The sequence below is a fragment of the Phlebotomus papatasi genome, chromosome 2, assembly GCF_024763615.1.
Source record: "Phlebotomus papatasi isolate M1 chromosome 2, Ppap_2.1, whole genome shotgun sequence".
Taxonomy (NCBI): domain Eukaryota; kingdom Metazoa; phylum Arthropoda; class Insecta; order Diptera; family Psychodidae; genus Phlebotomus; species Phlebotomus papatasi.
The window spans coordinates 48,268,238-48,287,554 of NC_077223.1; the positions used below are offsets into that span (position 1 = coordinate 48,268,238).

Sequence of the window (19,317 nt, forward strand, 5' to 3'; positions counted from 1 at the left end):
TTTGTCTCATTATTTATTCTCAAACATAATTTTTTTTCAATCGAATGGCACAAGAATGAGAGTAAATTGTCAACATTTTGGGTAATACATAAAACAATATGAATAAAATATCGTGCATAAAACATCCTTGAATCACTCGAAATATTAATCATTTATTCAACGTTTTCTTTTTTCTTTTGTATAAATCTTCTCACAAGAGTATCTTTGGAAAATGTGTCTATTATTTTTCTATTTTGTTTTTTTTTTTTAAAGAGGTGAATAGTGTGAAAAAGTTTGCGACGACATGCAAAAACCACCAATTTAAGGCCCCCCATCGTGATTAATAACAATAAAAAATGTTAAAAACTCCTTTTTTGAGTTAAAAATCTTGAGGATATTTTTTTCTATATGATTTGATTTTATTCAGTAAAATCTGTAAAATTTTTCCAGCTAAATTTTGCGATAAAAATCTTTTGAGTTGACAATATGCTGAATTGTAATGTTTGTTTTTGTTTGTGAATTTTGAGAGCGATATAAATGGATTTTGTTTCGTTCTGAAGCGCACTTTTTTGTTTTGTTTTATAAAAGAATTTCAGTTGAAAAGTAGTTGATGTGATATAATTGAAAGTTTAACTTATGAGTTTTGTTACCTTCTCAGGGTTGAATCACGCGAATTCTTTGATCTATGGTAGCTCGACACATTGGACAGTTGGCCACACTTTGATGGCATCCAGAACAGACGCACAGATGACCACATGGAATGAAGATGATGCCGACCTAAAATTTACAATAAAAGTTGCGCGTTAAATCAGTCATTTTCCACTTAACCAGGAGTGTTTGCATCATTAAATTCAATTAACTCTGCGATTCTTTGTAAATACAGATATTGCAACTGAAGTAACTATTTCCGATTGGGCTCATATTTCCAGGGTAGATGTTTTGAATATCCCTAGTCTCATTCTAAATATGTTTCAAAGCAGATGTTCTTTTCTTGAAACCGATTAGCTTTATTATGGGCAACATTGTGCAGTATTTTTTTTATTGACTCTTAACCTTTCCTTTCGTATATACCTTTGTGTTGAGAATTAGATTTTATAGGTTTTTTTAAAATTATTCCAAACTTTCCAAACAATAAAACAGAAATTTTAGAATTTCAAGAGTTCTTTTCTAAATATTTTTTTAAACCTTTTTATTAATTTGTCGGGGAGATTTATAAGAAGATACACGGAAAAAATATTTTGTAAAAATGTTCGTAAAGGTTTGTGAATTCCTATGGAGGAGTTACAAAATGCTCGTGAATCGTATAACCCACAAACATGTTCGTAAAAGTTTGTAGTTTTTACACAAACATAGTTCGTAGCATGATCACTTGGCGAGCATTTTTTGTGCTTTTACAAACATTTGTTCGTAAATGTTCGTAAACACACAAAAAATGTTCGTAAAACTTTGACATTTGTTCGTAAATGTTTGTTTTCCTGTCGAACATTTTACGAACATTTACGAACAACTGACAAAAATTTACGAACATTTTTGTGTGTTTACGAACATTTACGAACAAATGTTTGTAGAAGAACAAAAAATGTTCGTTTTTAGCTAAATTCTGCTAATATTAATATGATGTTCAAGAAGCTGTGCCATTTCCATCTGGTTAGCACTTTTTGTTCAAGAAATGATGAACACTCAGCATATTTGTGCTATTCGACTCAGCAAAAATATGTTCAAACGCTGCTTTTTTCAGCTAAGGACAGAATCACATTGACAGTAAAATGCTTACCGTATTTCGTTAATTTACGCATTTTCATTGCAATTCTTACGCAAATTCTCGACTACCGTATTACCATATCTCATACTCGGTGGCACTAGGTGAATTACGATTAATTTATCTTAAAGTTTTTTTTGCTCATCGTTTATCGAATTTTTGTTCTATTTCTTCAGTTTTCTTATATTATTTTCACCTAGTGCCACCGAGTATGAGATAAGGTAATACGGTAATGGAAGATTTGCGTAAGAATTGCAATGAAAATGCGTAAATTAACGAAATACGCGCATTTTTTTGTCGTGATTCTGCCCTAACTGTGCCCGCTTAGCTCTAAAATATATCTGCTTTTTTTACCGGGTTTTCAAGATTAAGAGTGAACTCTTTCGCATTTTTTTTGGTGGTTTCGGTACCTTCTTAAAAGAAAATATAAATGTTCTGGGAAAATCAATTTTTTGAATTATTTAGAACCGATAAAAATTCAATTCTTGTGGATGGTTCTAACAAGGATGTCCAAATCTAGGATTTTTTGTAGGATCTTGATTTTCACCTAAGATATTTTTGATTTAAAAAAATCGTTAAATTGATTTGCAGTATGCTGTGGTACCGAAAGTGTTAAAAAGGTTTATATTGCGTATTTTTCATCGGATTTGGATGAATTTGGCGTTTTTGGTAAGGTTTTGGAATCCTTGACATGTGTGAAAGGGTTTTAGGGTAAGTGTGCCAAATTTCAGCATAGTTGCATGCAACTTTCAAGTTTGAAATGTAATATTTGTAATCCAAATTGAATTTTTTGTTCCTTCTTTTTTTGAGAAGTGTTGCTTGGAACCTTGTTTATCGTCAAGATTTTGTCAATAAAATGTAGACATAGCTTTGGTGGCATATTTCGACCACCTTCATTTTAATAGTTTCTTGCCCTTCTGGAATTCTTCCAAAACTTTGTTCACATAATTTCGTTCGTTGAAACGAGATTATTTTTTGTTATTTTTTGCATTTTATAAATCTCTAGAGTATACAAAAACTAAAAATTCATGTAAATTTGAGGAACAAAAAAGTGGTCGAAATTGCAAGCTGGCCGAAATTTGGTACACTCGGTACACTTACCTTAATAGGGTATTAAAACGTTAGACTGGTTTTCTTCCCGAAATTTCATTATATTGTATTATTCGTAAGCTATTTTGAACCATGTTAAGCGAGATTTAAGTCAGTTTAAATAGAATTTTTAAAATCAATTAATAATTTAATAATCAAGTAATTCTAGAGTCTTCGAAATTATTTAATTGATATTTTTTATCATTTTCTGAGAGAGTTGTTTGAACTTTAAATTAAGTCATCTGAAATTCTAAATTTTACCCTACTCAAACTTGCAAAATCAATATTTTCCCATGAGTTGAACTGCAAAATAAATTTGCTAATATACAAACTAAACTACTTTTAGGCTTTTATAGTGTAAAATCTTCAGTCACGAATTTGAATATTCAAAAGAATATTTTCATCACTTTATTGACAGTGATTAGGACTACCACGAATTTTTAACCCTTTCCGGATCACAACATATCCAGCGAACGAATTTCAGTAAAACTTACTTTACTGTAAGTCTTAGTGGTGAAATATGATACTTTTGTAGAGAAAGAATTCTGGGATTTCTGGAAATTCACAGTATCTGCAAGGAAGCAGAAAATCGAAAATTCACGATTTTTGACCAAAAATATCTTAGCTCAGGAGTTAATTGGGATCCTGCAAAAAATATCCTAGATTTGGACATCCTTATAGTATATAATCATCCAGAAGAATCGGATTTTTATCGATTCTAAATAGTCCAAAAAAAATCTTTTTCAATGGGTACCCAGAGAGAGTCCCAAATGAAACGAAAGAGTTAATAAAAGAATCACAGCTACTATAAGCTGAAATACACTTTTTGTATGTGTGATTCTTATTCATATAACTCGTTGAAAGTGGATGTAAAGAGATTATTCTGATACCCTCTCTAAAACTTTTACATTTCAATTGATCGTATTTGGTGCTAAAATCGCGATTATTGTATCGAAGACACCGAAGACAAAATTTGAAAAATTCACGTGAAGCATATGCTGCAAAGCATACCCTTACCTTTTCATCCATGCAAATAACACATTCAGCCGTGGCTTCCTGGAATTCAGATCCACTGTTCTCTGTCTTGGCGGCTCCTTCAGACTCTAGAGACTTTTGGGGACTCTCCTCTGATTCACTTCTTGATGGAGCAGTAGGTTTCTGAAGATCATCATCGTCTCCGAGTCGCGATGAGGCGACAAAATCACGAATGGACTTGATGATTCCTTCTCGATCTTTCTCCTTCTTAATTCCAGCCTCAATAAGATCATCCTCGGTGATGTTTTCAATGGCTATGGCTTTATTGTGCCAGAGACGCGATAGGAAAGGCAAACAGTGAACGACACCGTTCAGGAGGAAGTTATAGCCAAGAAGAGGATCAACAGAATGGAATTCCAATTCTTCCGGCTGAGCATCTAAGAGTCGTTGATAGTGAAGGAGCCAGAAGTCTTGACGGTCATTGCGAGAATTCTCCATAAATGCCAGAGTATCCAGAAGTTGTTGCCTACGTTGCTCCTGTTGTCCAAGTAAATCCACAAGGATCAGAGTTAAATTGAGACGTTTCTCAGCCAAATCCTGAATTTGTTCTTCAGTAGCCAGCTTCTTTTTCTCCATCTCAAACACACTCATTGCAGCTAGTTGACCCTCCACAATGCGCAATTGCTCAACAAGACCCCAACTACGTGCATCATTCTTGGAAATGAGCGTAGCAACAGCTGCCTTCTGGAGTTCCTCATCACGATTGATTTCCGTGACAATTTGTTTTCTGTCGTTGCTGTGATTCTTAAAAACTTCTTCGAGGATGTCATTTGTTGCACATTCTCTGGCCAGAACATCCCGTGAGGCTTCATCTCGCTTCTCTTGGTAATTTATCACACGATTTACTTCATTGGTCAGTAAATCTGTCATTGCACTGAGAATCTCTTGCTTCCTCAGGTCACTCTGATGTATTCGCAATTGTTCTAGCAATTTCTCCTGCTCTAGACGTTCCTGCTCCAGGAGAGCAGGATCCGGAGCACCTTTCAGTGAGATAAGCTTGTCCATAATTCCACTCCATCGTTCTTCTTCGCGCAGGATGTCCGTTATCAGGCGATTCCGATCGACTTCTTTCTCCTGCTGCAACTGGGCAACTTTCTGGTCTGATTCTGTCTGCTGATGTAGCAGTTCTTTGAGCAATTCCTCACGCTTCTTTTGTTGCTGCATATGCAACTTTGCTTCCAATTCCTGATCTTTTTCCAGTGCCTCCTTTTCCAGCTGCATAAATCGTTCTAGGCGCTGTCTCTCATCGCGTTCAGTGAAATTCCTGGTCATTCCACGTTCACCGGCTAAAAAGTCTTCAGTTGCAGCTACAGCTGTTTCTACGGGGCTGTCTGGCACAGTGAATTCCCCTTCAGGTGGCAATCCCGTGGCGAGATATTGCAAGATAGCCAGGGTTCCACGCTGAGTTACATCCTTGGGTGGATCTTCTACAGTATTGCCATCCAGAACAAAGTCTACAAGACTCTCACATGTGGCTAATTGTGGAGAAATGGTCCTAAGCCCAGGATTCCCACGTACATTGAGAATCCTGAGGTGAAGCATACAAGACACTTGTTCAATCGACTGAAGGCAGTTCTCCGCAATGTCAAGGAACTCAAGCTTCCTCAGACGATTGAGAGTAGGAGGTAGAGTGGTCAATTGGTTCTGTGATACCACAAGTTCCTACACCATTTTTTTAAAGTTAAAAAAAAAGAGATTTCTAATTTCGATCACTCAGAATAAGACCCGAACAACTCGTGAATGGCCAACTTTACAGGAGAGCGATTTAAAGCTGAGATTTGCATAATGCTAATAAATCAATTAATTTAACTTCACTTTCCTAATATTGTACATCAAACGAAAGGATTCGATAACAGCTATCATAATTCCATAAAATTTTCACAAAATAATGTGTATTTTAATAACTATTACATACAATATTTTCCGAGTTGTAACATATATTAGGTGAGATTCTTAACAATCTCACCTACTATAATCCTAACAAAATTTCATGTCCTCCGATCACGCTCAAACTTGGCCAAAATGTGTTTCGCCACTTCCTGATCACGAATATATGGGGGGCAAAGCTACGTTCCCGGCCGGCCGGCCGGCCGCTTTTTGGAGCTTAATAGCTCCTAAACTAAAAGAGATATCAACTTGCGGTTTTCGGCAAGGTTTATATATCGTATGAAAATTGCAACCTCGTGCATTGACCCTCCACCCCCCACCCCTCCTTCCGCCATTTTGAATACCCCCCTTTTTTGTTTTCTCAATAGCTCCGCCCCTATGGCATCGAGCGGGCTCAAATTTTAGTATGTTATAGCTGGGCCTTAGGGCTCTTGATCAACACCAAACTTAAGGTCCCCTGACCCGAGCAATAAGGGTCCAAAAAACAATTCTTAAAATGGCCATAACTCCGGTTCTAATTATCAGAATTTAAAAAGTGAGGGCGTTTTGGAAATCTCTCGTGAAATGCTACTTCCCTTCTAACATCACAAGTTCATGAAACCACCGCTAGGGGCACTATTTTTAAAAAGAAGATATTTTTCAATTTTCGAAGTTAAATAACTCAGAAATTCCTTTATACATCGGGCTGAAATTTTAGTATGTTGTAGCCGTTGATTATACCGACCAAACAAAAAAAATACTTAAGTCGATCCATAATCCCTGACCCGAGCTATAAGGGGTCAAAGTTCGAATATTGACCGGCCTCTATCTCAGGTTCTAATTAACATATCGACCTAAATTTTGGCTTTTTGTTTTCCTCTCGATGAGCACTTTCAGATGGAAGTTCAAAAAGTCATCACAGGTGGCGCTGCGATAGCGTCAAAATTCATCGAAATTCAAACTCATTTTTCTCAAAAACGGCATTGTGCAAGTTAATGAAATTTTAGTATGTTGTAGTCCAGTCTAGGACGTTTCCAAAATGGGGCGTAAGTGCGCTGTGGTTTCAATAAAACCGGAGATATGAGGGGTCAAAGTTCACGAAATTCAAAAATCATATCTCCGGTTCTATGTGACCGATTTTGATGAGTGAGAGGGCTTAAATGAAAGATCTCATCAAACGCTACAACTTTATAGAACATTTGAACTTCGTGGGACCAACACCAGGGGCGCTACAGTCAAAAAACCAATTTCAATATCACATAACCTCAATTATCTCGACGCGTGCTCAATCGATTTTGATGATTACTTCAACGTAATTGTAGAGGACATTTGTCTCTATATTTCGTTCATACATCATTTTTCGATCAGATAATGCGATCTGTCCGATTTTGCCGTTTAAGTGTGAAAAAATTGATTTTTCCCATAATAACGCTTTGAAATCACTCAGATGCCAATTTGACTGCCTCTACTCCACCAAGACACTTAAAATAGGGTTTTAAATGGAAAGTCCCACAAAATACAACAATTCTCTGATATAGTTGAAGTTCATCAAATGAACACTTGGGGCGTTCTGGTCGAAAAACCAGTTCAGTAACAAATAACCTCGATTTTCTCGGCTTCTGATTAATCGATGAGATCAAGTTCTACGGCAAAATTATAGAGAACATTATGGTCTACATTTCACCCATATATCACTTTTCTGTCACTCCATCCAAATCTTTGATATTTTGGTTTAAAAAAAAATTTGTATAATTTCACGAATTTGATTCAAGATAACTGAATGGCGTCCCCCAACTTCAGCTCTAAATCGAATTTGCATACAGTCCGAGTTAGCTCACGTTAAGAATCTCACCTACATAAGCCGGTTAGGATTATCTGTCCCTTTTAATAACTATTACAATATTTTCCGAGTTGTAACATATATTTTTCCTGAGCTGTCATACCAAAAGCTCTGGATAAGTAACCGTTTTATGATGAAGCTGCGCGTTTTAGGAGCACTTTGTTTGTATTAACAACAAAGTGTAAAAAGAAAAATAAATTGTAAGAGAGAGAGGAGCAATATAGTGTGAGAGTTCACAATTTAACTAATTCACATTTTAAAACACTAAACAATTACGTTCAATCTTACAACGTTGATTCATGCTCAAGCAGTGTAAATTTTGCGATATGCGTATGTTTTTCACAATTTTAGAAAGTTTTATCCTGGCCCTGTGAGGGTTTTAAGCATAATTTTGCCATTTTATGTTTCAATTGCGCGATTTCTATGCACAATCCTAATCCGTTTTATACTACCTTAGCGGATTCTCCTCTAAATTTTTACCGCTTTTTGCTGAAGTCGTTTGAGTTTTATTCCCAAATTTAACGATTTTTTGTTTACGCTATGCGAGTTTTGTACAAAATTTTAACCATTTTATGCTGAAAGTGATAGGGTCTTACACCCCATTTCAAATAGTTTTCTTGATGAATATTTGCGGGTCTTTAGCTCAATCCAAAATATTTTTAACATTTTAAAATGCCACACGTTATGAGACATTGAAGTATAGGTTTTAGGGCTTTAAAATTACCTCAATTTTGATTTTGACTTTAAAATTTTGATTTTAAATTGTTTTAAATGGTCCTGCGTTGTAAAATCTATTAGCATTATTAAGATATTTTACAAAACAAATCGAAATTATGCATAAAAATGTGATTTTTTACATAAAATTTTTTGGTTATGAGTACTAGACTCCTGGCTAAAGTGGTGGAAAACAGAAAATTTTATAAAAATTGGCATTTTCTTGAGGAAATTTAACGCAAAATCCTCAAGAAAATATGAAAATCTGGAAAATCTTTTTAATATTTTTTTAGTATTAGGACTCCCATAAAAAAACAACTCAAAATATCAAAATACGTTTTTTGTTGGGAAGATAAATTTACTAACATAAAAAAAAACATTTTCACTCAAGATATAGAAAAATAATTTTTGGCAAAGTTCATGAGGGAAATACTTTTGATAAGAATATGCAAATTGAGAATTTCTCAATATTTCCATGCGTCCGTGAAAAAAATAAAATATATTTTTATTATTTTTTTTATTATTTTTTTTTATTAATTTGCTTCTTTTGGGTGTTTTTTATAAAATAAAAGAAGAAAGAAAAAATATTTAGAAATACTTTTGGATAAATAAATACCAGTATTGAAATAAATATTAAGGAATAAATATTTTAGAAATATTAAAAAAAGTATTTTGTAGGACACCGTTTTACGTAAGCGCTTATAACTTTGGGAATAATTTATTTTCAGGTGTAATTCACAGGAAAAATAGAGGATGTCAAGGAGTACCCGAAAAGCGAAAAAACCGAATTTTGCAAAAAATCGAGTTGTTCGGGTCTTATTCTGAGTGATCGATTTCTTTTTGGGGGGGACTTACCCTGAGATTTTCTAATTTATAGATCTCATCGGGGAGTTTCCTGAATCTGTTGGACCTTAAATCGAGTGTTGTGAGCAAAGAGAGGTCCCCAAGGGAACCTCCACTACACACAAGGGCTGGTAATTTGTTCTCACTGAGCAGAAGACTCTCTTTCCGGAGAACTTTACACAGTACAAATACACCCTGGGGAATCTCTTTCAGATTGCATTGGCTGAGGTCAAAAATAGGTTCTGGGGTCTCTCGAGCCTAGAACAAAGTGTACATTCCATGAGCAGGATGCAAAAATAAGCCGGAATACAAGATTTTTCTCACCAAACACAGTTTCTTCTCCAGTCGTGCTTTAAAATTGACTTGGTCAGAATTGCTGGCACGAAACATTGTGTCCGGCGGTGATGAATCACTATCATGACTAGATATCCGACAACCCATAAACTGAATGAGATGACACACCAAAATAAGGGTGGATGGAGAACTCAAAAAAGGGGGATGTTTTCTCTTTTCCAGGGAATAATCTCAGGTTTTTTTCACAATCATGCAACACTTGACACTTGCGAGGGCATTCTCTTTTACCACACATTTACACCAAGAAATTCTCACTTTGTCTCTATCTCTTCATATCACTGGCTATCGATAGATACTCCACTCTGTGTTGTTGATAGCATTTTGGGAGAATTTGTCTGTTTTCATGGGAAAAATCACGAGAAACTCTTTCCTGAACCAAATTATTGCAATCAAAACACTGGCACACACACATTCACGCACAATTTTCGAAATTTTTATGGAATAAATTTTCGATAAATTTTCAGTATCTCACCGCAGGAGGCGTTAGTATCGACCGCGAGAGCAAAAGAAATTTCCTGTGTCAGGGCGGAAAAAGGAGTGAAAAACCTTGGAAAAAAGTTGTGCAATTGACCATGGCGTCTCAGAGGAAGATCGACGAGGGTCACGAGCACGTCCGCCAGGCAGAGAAGAGTCTCAAGACGGGACTCCTCAAGTGGAAACCCGATTATGATGTCGCAGCTGACGAATACAACAAAGCAGGTGAATTTCTTTGGGCTCCCTTTTCCTTGCTTTTCTGCAGGACATCTCATGACTTCCGGGAAATTGGGTATATTTTCAGGTGTGGCATTTCGTGTGGCGAAGGATTTGAAAATGAGTCAAAAGTGCTTCATGAAGTGTGCAGAGAATTACAAGTTAAATCGTTCGTGGTATCATGCAGCCAAAGCGCTGGAATCAGCTGTGCAGCCCATGAAGGAAATGGGTCTGTATGAGGATATTCCGGGAGTTATTGAGGAAGCGGCGAGTCTCTATCAACAACACGGATCGCCCGAGGCAGCAATCACAGCTCTGGATAAGTGTTCGAAATTGCTAGAGAGCAGTTCACCCGATGTGGCTATTGCCTTGTTGACCAAGGCTGTGGACATCATCATGATTGAGGATTCCACGCGTCAGGGAATTGAGTATCTGAGTCGTTTGGCACGGATGATGGTTAAGTATGAGTTCTATGACGAAGCCACAGACATTATCCGGAGGGAGATTATTCTGAATCAGCAAACGGAGTCCTTTGGTGCCATTGGGCGGCTCGCTGTGGTCTTGGTGCTCGTTCAGCTGGCTCGAGCTGATTATGTGGCAGCTGAAAAGGCATTCAAGGAGTGGGGTAACTTCTGTGAACCATCTGAAATTCAGACACTCGAGATGCTGCTGCAAGGATTCGATGACGAAGATCCAGATTTAGCTCGTCGTGCCCTAATGGCTCCCTTTATTCGTCACATGGATGTTGAATATTCTAAACTGGCCAGGGATTTAAAATTGCCAAGTGGACTTTCCACAGCTCCAAAAGCCAGTGTCATTGAAAATGCAGCAGCGTCCTATAAATCTCCAAATGCTCCACCAGGAGAGGTAAAATCCAAAAAAAGTCTTTTTCCCAGAGCTTTTTACCTAAAAAAAAAAACCTTTTGTGCGAATTTTCAGGAGAGCGGTAGGAGTTTTCCCAGTTCGGACGACATCGAAGAAGGTGGATTGTGTTAGTGGGAGAAAATGCGATTTCCGATGGGCTTTCCCTTCAAATTTCTCTCTCTGTATCTCTCAACGACTCCTCCGGATTTGGCGCGTTTTCGGCTGAAGAAATCTACCAAGCAAAGCTTTCACTCTTATCTCACCAAAATATCCAATAACGGTATGCATTTTCTTATCTCTTTTAATCATTTTTTACTATTATTTTTATTTTTGAGAAGGATTTATTGAGAATGCCGGGAGTTTGGGAATATTTGGGAATAAGGAGACTGTTCTGGGGAATAGTATTATCATTCCTTTCAGAGAATTATTGTGTTAGAGAATAAACTTTATTTTCTGTTTTTAATTATTCTTCATTCTCGAAGAATTTGGCCTCAGTTTTTTTTTTAAATAATATTTTTATTTTATGCATGCTTAACGCACAATAACTTTTGTTTTGTAAACATGTTTTTGACATTTCAATGAGAGTGAATGAAACAGAGATCTAGTTATCTTGTTTTCTCTGAAAGGAAATTTTGAAAACATATTTACAAACAAAAGTTATTATGCGTTGGCATAATGCCCAGCACACAATATTTTTTGTTTGTAAACATGTTTTCAAAATTTCCCATGAGAATGAGCGAGATGACTAGATCTAGATCTCACTCACTCTCACTGAAATGTCAAAAACATGTTTACTAAACAAAAGTAATTGTGCGTTGTGCATTAGAGTATTTAATTATCTTCTTGTGATAGAAAGCGTGGTTTTTGATTTTTCAACCTCGTACAAATTAAATATAGTTTCTCGGAATGGAAGGAAACAGTAAAAAACAAAATCACATGTCCACAATGTAAATACAATTAACAAAAAAAATAAAATAAAAATAGAGTTGAATGATAACAAAGAGAAAAAAATACAAGATTTAAAATAGAAAAATATATTTTCGCTTAAAGTGGATAACTTTATTGATGAAATAATTCCAATTTAAGACATATTTAAACGTTGAAAGCAAAAGAAATATATAAAATTATTCACACCTCAAAAAGTGTCAGTGTGTAACGTTGTAATCTAATTATGAAAATCTTAATAATAAAGAAAGAACAAAAAGAAAAAAAAAACTGTTGAAAATTTATCTAGTCACTTTGACAAATGAAGAATGTTATCAGCGAGTAAAATAAAGAATTTCCGTTGTCAACACTTAATATTTGGACGATTTAATTTCTTCACGATTTGCACGATTTGCCATTAAGTAATTTCGCAGGGTGGGTCCCATTTATGGACAATGTCACGGGACAAATAATCTCGCCTTGTATCGAATTGGAGCAGGAATGAGAATTTATCAATGGCAATTCCTCAATTGGGGAAATATTACGCGATTGTAAACTATTGTTTACACTTGCGTGCTTTAAAGTCAACAATTTCTGTTTTATTTAGATTATTAAGTAGGGTAAGTGTACAAAATTCCGGCCAGCTTGCAATTCCGGCAACCTTTTACGTTCCTCTAATTTCCTAATTAAACTAATTTTTGTTTTTTATATACTCTTGTGATTACACAATGCAAAAAAATGTATCATCGACAAACAAGATGATGTGAAAAAGACATTGGAATAATTCCCGAAGGACCAAAGAACTATGAGAATAAAGGTGGCCGAAAAAGGCCATCAAAGCTGTCTAGGGGAAAGTACTCTCCCTTCGAACGTTCATGCCTTCGAATATAGTGAATTTTTTTGGTTTTTCTAAAAAACTTACACATTTCTATTACATATTCGTTAGCTTATTATCAATTACGGGTCTCCTCCAAAAATAGAGGGCCCGTGATTCTTTTTTATGCTTTTATTAGAAAAAATTGAAAATGGACTCAAAGCTTCATTTTAATATTGAAATTTACATGTGTTTTTTCCTATTTAAAATGATTTTTGGAAAAACGTGACTAGTGTGAATTATAAAGGGTTAATTAAGGTTGATTATCGTCAACATTGTTTTTCTCGAGAAGGATACCATTTTTGTGGGTGGTGGATAACTTGCAAAACCATCCATACCTTGCCTTCGAATTTAAGAATTTCATGCCTTCGAATGGTTACCTAGTAACACTACCGCCATTTGATTATTTGGTTATTCCACAACCTCACATTTTTATATGTTTTGCTCCACATTGCGCTCGAAAAATCCTCAAGTATTCTAGTAGTAAAGCAAATAAATTCACCGTGGCTGCTGACTAAATGCATCGTATATGTAAGGATTATTCTTGTGTCGTGAGGAAAATAGCAAATTTTGCAGTTTTATTTTCATTTCACCCCAATCGGAATGGTGATAGTGTAATGTGTTGTCTTTTTGAGAGTCTGGAAATGATGGTCCGGTGAAGATGTTTAAAAGTCTTCAAATCGGTACGTGGCTAGAGTTATTTCATTGCTCACCATGGTGATCTTGCAGGATCACAAAAAGGCAAGACATTTGATTGATATCATTTAAGAAACAATTTCCAAAACTTTGTTTTTATTTCTTTCCGGAAACAAAATAACCTCGGTTTATTGACTTCAAAATGGCATGAAGTATCACCCTTCTCTTTTTACAGTCGTATTTTAGGGTTGTCATATCGATAATAAGGCTTTTCCAACAATTTATTCCTATTGGAATAGCAGTAGTTCACAAAAATTTGAAAATATTCTTTTTGTTAGTGTTTTTCTCTGTAGTGATAGTTTCAGTGAGTATATTAGACCTCAGGCTAATCAATAATAATAAATTGTTTGGTGTTTCTATAGAAATATTTTCCGAGAAAATTCTAGATTCAATGGCATGTACCGTTACATTCGAAGGCAAAAATTGTACCATGCCTTGGACCAAATCGACGTAGTATTTTTATTTACCTCATAAAAAGAAACTAAGGGATTTTGAATGGTTAAATGAGATAAGCATGGGATCTCGATTAACTAGAGATTTTTTTGGTGTAATAAAAATTGGGATTAATTTTCGATTTTCCCAGAAAAAAATTCATCAAATTTGAACTTCGTATTTGTGGTCCAACCTAGAGTAAATTCACCTATATATTTTTATTCATTTTAAGATATATCAAATTATTATTTTTTGAGAAAATGAAAACAATAAACTGTCTTCAAGGTTCCAATCAAAACTCCTTAAGAAAAAGGAATAAAAATTTAATTTATATTAAAAATATTACAATTCAAGCTTGATACTTTGGCACTTGCATGCAACTATGCCGAAATTAGGCACATTTATCCTATGTCTTTTTTTTAAGATGAATGAAAGGACAGGAAAAGGGCTTTAGAAAGAGAAACATACATTTTAAAATTTGTCCTCCTCATTCTTTAATAAAAATTTATAAAATTAGTTTAAAACTTTCTTTATAAAAAAAGGGGTGGCAAGCTTGGCGAAATGCTCGAACTCGTGACTTAAATGACGTCAAAAGTACTTTCGCATCATTTACCATTTACTGGTTCGCAACCGATTTGAATCGATTCATAAATCATTCAAAAGATCCTTCAAAATTGTTTTTAAAGTAAATAGAATTGATTTTCATATAAAAATTTGTTATCGGCTATGAACCGATTCATTACCAATTGAAAACCGATTGGAACCGGTTCAGTTTTATAGAAAATTCTAAGGGGTAACTCATATTGAGAAACCCTCGTCAATTGTCCGAGAAACGCTTCGCGAAACCCGAGAAACCCACTTTTTGCATCGCGAAACCCGAGAAACCCAGTGTCTGCATCGCGAAACCCGAGAAACCCAAGAATTGCATCGAGAAACCCTATTTCTGCATCGCGAAACCCGAGAAACCCAAGAATTGCATCGCGAAACCCGAGACACTCAAAAATTGCATTGCGAAACCCGAGAAACCAGAAACCCTTGTCAAAAAAATGGGAATGAGTTACCCCTTGGGAAATTCCAAGACCTTTCCAACGAGTCCAAACATGACCCCATTCGCTTGAAAAATGCACTCTCAAGTGTCTTTTTAACCTTTGAACTTGAAAATCCGTTAGGAATGATTCAACGGTATTTTCGTATAAGGACGAAATGTCCGCCTGGGTAATCTCTAAAACATATCCAAAAATGAAAAAAAAAATTCATATAAAATTGCACGAGCAATCCAAAAAAACATAGCTTTGGAGGGGAAGGAGAAGGGTGGGGGGGATTAGGGGCATGTTAACGATCCTTGGGTCAACTTATGGGGGGTCCCCTGAAGGTCCCAAGTTGCTATCTCTAATCGTTTGGCCTCTAGAGCTGGCGACAGCTGGACGGACAGACGGACGGAACGCGAAGATTTGTTGACAAAAGTGGCCTCCGGGGGATGGAAGGTGGAAATTTTGGGGGGTGAAAAAATTGAGGGATTATATACTGCTCTCTCCGTGGAGTTCAAGCAGTAAAATTAAGAAAAAAATGCTTGATAGAGTTAACAAGCCATATAATATCGACAGCTCAGAATATAAAACGAATAAGGCGCGAATGGCCTCAAGAGTGTGATTTCAAGTTGAGATTTTACATGCTGAGTAGGGGAAAGTACTCTCCCTTCGAACGTTCATGCCTTCGAATAATATGAATTTTCTTTCAGTTTTTCTAAGAGACTTACATATTTCTATTAAATATTAGTTGCCTTATCATCAATTGTTGATAATTCCGTGATAATTTAGTGTAAATCTTTTACGAAAAACAAAAGAAATATACATAATTCGAAGGCATGAACGTTCGAAGGGAGAGCACTTTCCCCTATAGGATTTTTAAGGAATAATTAACATTCCGGTGTAATATTCACAAGAAAGCTAGACGGTGTCAAGGAGTACCCGGAAAACAAAAAAAAACGAATTTTGCAAAAAAAATCGACTTATTCGACTTATATTCTGACAAGTCGTTATGAAACAATTATCATTTCAGATTCTTTTTAAATGCATAAGAAAATTCACAATTCACCTTTAGTGTTAAACTATTCGCTGTCTAAATTACCAATCTTTGACTGTTCATATTCCCTGTCAGGATATTTTCTAAAAATGGTCAGTGAAAGTGAATTTTGTTGGGAATGAGTTAAACAAAAAATAGTGTAATATGCATCAAGGTTGTAAAATTTTCTTGCCAAAGAAAGTGGAAGAAGTTCGAAACCAAACATGATCGATTTGGTTTAAAGTGATTTTTAGTAACTAAACTGCTAAATTTCTTATCAAACATGAATGATCACAAAAAAGTGAGATCTAGGGACAATCTTAGGTGAATGTTTTGTGTACTGCAAATATCTATTGTATGGAACTATTGTTAAGGTTCAGTGCTAATATTGAGGTTCAGCTGCGATGGTAAGTTGAGGGACAAGTCTTACAATTTCTCATTTTCCGTGTTTATTTTGCATTTGATTTACATACATGTTTTTAATTTTTAAAGATGTAATGCTTGTAATGCTCAAAGGGTCCACTAACTTATAAACTCTGGGATCATTAACAAGTCCATCATTCCTCGCCCACTCCTCCAATTCTTTTCTAAAAACAAATGCTGTTGCTATATGTTCGAAACGGCTTAGAGGATGTCTTTTATTTTTGAATACATTGTAGATATTGTCCAGATGAGTGTTTCGTCCAAATACTCCAATATGTAATATCACTCCTTCCGGTTTTCCGATGTTAAACCTTGTTTCTGCATAATTTGAAAAATAAAAAAAATGGCATAACGGAAATAACTATTGATTTCTCCTTTTGCACACTAAAAATATAGAATAAATTCAATTCAATTTTAATTCAATTCAATATATTTCTCCTCAATTAATGCTTGGTTGCGGTTGCCGCCAACTTACCGCGACCGATCTCATCAGGTAAACGACAGAAACCCTGAATCATAGATCGTATATGCTAAAAATTTGTAACAGTTTTACAATTTATGTCTAATTACAATGTAAATTGCTGGTGAATGGCTGTCGTTGCGTAAGAAAGGTCTATATTTTTAATCTAATTTAATTTTTATGGTCTATATTTTTAATCCCAATTTAATTTATAGTAAATTAACTATCTACCGCAGCTCATTGAAAAAATGCAGAAAAAAGAAAAACCAGTGATAAGTCCGGATAAGCTTATGATAGCTGAGATTCTTTATATGCGACCTCAAAATGCGTGCAATTCGCGGTGCTTGCAGAAATGCGTGAAAATTCGATTGCGAATTGAATTTTGGAAGTAATGACTCCAACACACCTTTTAGATCAGGAAAATTGCATAAAGTCAAAATTTACGTCCTTTTCTTTCCTAAAAGCTTTGTATATGTCTATCCCACTCTTTCGCAGTCTTCTTATTCTTTTGAATGTCAGACCAAATTAAATTTAGTTCTGTCCAATTTTGAGACCGAAAGAATAGGATACATCGGATACACTTATGCAAATCTCTTGAGATAGAAAGGGACGTGAATTTTGACTTCGAGAAATTATACTGAGTTAAAAGGTGTGGTGAAAGCATAAAGAATCTCGTCAAGTAAACGGTTCTCGGTCACCGAAATGGATAAAATTGGCTCGATGCGATTTTTCACTCCACAAAATTCAACTCACAATCGAATTTTCACGCATTTGAAGTTGCAAGCACCCCGAGTTGCACGCATTTCGAGGTAGCCTGTAAAGAATCTCAGCTAGCGTAAGGCTATCTAGGCCTATCACCGGTCATTCTCTATTTTAAATAGTGTGAGTACGGAGGACCAACGAAAGACGAAAAAAGTTCATTGAAATCGGTTAATAAAGATAAGAGACAGAGTCCGGTCATTTTGGATATAGTAAGGGTCGGGGTACAGTGAGTTGATGTAGAGATGGATGGGACCCATCGTTAGAAAGATCTCGACCTCAGATACAATATATAAAAAAATTTCATCGAAATCTTTTCATAAACACTGAAAATATGGTCCTGCCAAGACATTTTCGATTATAGCTCGAGTCAGGGAACATTGAGGTAGAAGTGCGACCCACCGTTGTAAAGGTCTCGACCTTAGCTACAACATACTAACATTTAAAGAAAATGCGTAGTCTAGCTTTCGAAATATTCGAAATGCAAATTTCAAAAATCAATTTTTCGATTAACCTTCGATTAAATCGTATAAAATTGGTGTGTCATAAAAGTTGTAGTACTCAACGAGAGCTTTTCAAAACACCAAAATTTTTCAAATTCTGACAAGAACCGGAGATATGGCCATTCGAAAATAGAATTTTCGACCTCTTGCAGCTCGGGTTAGGGGGCTTAAGCTTTTGTTTCTTAATCGAAAGCTCTTAGGCCCAGCTATAATAATATTTGAAACAGATCGATGCTATAGGGGTTGAGTTATTGAAAAATTAAAATTTAGGATTGTAACTCATCTCAGCTAAAATAAAGTTATCCGTTCATAGTGAGGTTATTACCGGTTTAACAGATTGGAACATTGGAACCGTTCTAGACTCATAAGATCCCAGCGAGAAAAATTAACTGAAAAGGTAGCGTCTTCAGCATATTTTCGCTGAGTCGATTAGCAAAAATATGCTGATCGGTCAGCAGTTCTCGAACAAAAAGTGTTAACCAAATTTATTTAAATGACACTGCCTCGCTAAAGTCGTGAGAAATTTTAAGACCTTTGCAACGAATCCAAATATGACCCCATTCGGATAAAAATACGCTCCCTAGAACTATTTTGATCTCTGACCTTCAAAATCCGTTATTACAAGTTTAATGAGTTTGACTTCGGATTAATTCACTCTGAGTAATTTTTTCTGAGTTTTTTTTTCAAAAACAGTTTCCAAAAACTGGGATCCTACGGCTGATTTCTTAAAATGTAAATTTTAGAAAATATGATTTAAATGTTGTACTTACATTTTTTTTTTAAAATATGATCTTTACTGATCTTCGGTGTCCCACATTTTATCGCTTGAAAACAAAGCATAACATTTTATGTTTCTTTATAAAAAGAACGAAAAATTCTCAAAATGCAATTAATAATGCTTTGAAATCATGAATTAATTACCTACTAAAGGTTTTGTCCTTATAGATTTATTAATCCATCCAACACCTAAAGTGAGAACGTAGTTTTTGAAGATAATGTGTTAGATGGTCCATGAATAGTTTTCTTTGGTACATCAAGCGGAATTTTTTTTAATAATAATTTTGGAGTTAAATTAAAGAATTATAGGATGGAAAAATGTCACACAAAAGAAATGCTTTTGATACTTTTGCTAAAATTAATTAAATTTTCCCA

The 19,317-nt window shown here is 35.3% G+C and overlaps 3 protein-coding genes across 4 annotated transcripts in view; 2 read left to right on the forward strand and 1 right to left on the reverse strand.

Annotated features, from left to right (window-relative positions):
• Positions 1-9,944, reverse strand: LOC129801422 (E3 ubiquitin-protein ligase LRSAM1-like). The gene is made up of 4 exons (XM_055846437.1): positions 9,450-9,944; positions 9,138-9,383; positions 3,845-5,524; positions 1-756 (listed from the first exon to the last, which is right to left on the reverse strand). The coding sequence occupies exons 1-4, from the start codon at positions 9,564-9,566 to the stop codon at positions 634-636; spliced, it is 2,166 nt and encodes a 721-aa protein (XP_055702412.1). The 5' UTR covers positions 9,567-9,944; the 3' UTR covers positions 1-633.
• LOC129801425 (gamma-soluble NSF attachment protein) lies at positions 9,894-12,248 on the forward strand. 2 transcript variants are annotated; one of them, XR_008751692.1, is made up of 4 exons: positions 9,980-10,178; positions 10,258-11,036; positions 11,109-11,313; positions 11,372-12,248. XR_008751692.1 is itself a non-coding variant. In XM_055846444.1 (3 exons), exons 1-3 carry the CDS (start codon positions 10,052-10,054, stop codon positions 11,163-11,165), a joined length of 963 nt encoding a protein of 320 aa, XP_055702419.1. In that variant the 5' UTR covers positions 9,894-10,051; the 3' UTR covers positions 11,166-12,248. The 2 variants fall into 2 exon arrangements, 1 of the variants encoding a protein (XP_055702419.1); XM_055846444.1 differs by having other exon boundaries at positions 9,894-10,178; positions 11,109-12,248.
• Positions 11,252-19,317, forward strand: part of LOC129801424 (uncharacterized) — a 25,327-nt gene continuing 17,261 nt past the window's right edge. Inside the window, exon 1 of the mRNA XM_055846443.1 lies at positions 11,252-11,313. The gene's annotated coding sequence lies outside the window, so the exon portion shown is untranslated. The remainder of the gene's footprint in view (positions 11,314-19,317) is intronic.

What these genes read in the sequence shown, in the direction of transcription:
- LOC129801422 (XM_055846437.1), bottom strand. Translation starts at nt 9,566, where the DNA reads ATGGGTTGTCGGATATCTAGTCATGATAGTGATTCATCACCGCCGGAC. An exon ending in TGGAGAAGAAACTGTGTTTG is followed by an intron (nt 9,384 to 9,449) that starts GTGAGAAAAATC and finishes ACTTTGTTCTAG; the next exon opens with GCTCGAGAGACCCCAGAACC. An exon ending in TTATTTGCATGGATGAAAAG is followed by an intron (nt 757 to 3,844) that starts GTAAGGGTATGC and finishes TGTAAATTTTAG; the next exon opens with GTCGGCATCATCTTCATTCC.
- LOC129801425 (XM_055846444.1), top strand. Translation starts at nt 10,052, where the DNA reads ATGGCGTCTCAGAGGAAGATCGACGAGGGTCACGAGCACGTCCGCCAG. An exon ending in TGACGAATACAACAAAGCAG is followed by an intron (nt 10,179 to 10,257) that starts GTGAATTTCTTT and finishes GTATATTTTCAG; the next exon opens with GTGTGGCATTTCGTGTGGCG. An exon ending in CAAATGCTCCACCAGGAGAG is followed by an intron (nt 11,037 to 11,108) that starts GTAAAATCCAAA and finishes GCGAATTTTCAG; the next exon opens with GAGAGCGGTAGGAGTTTTCC.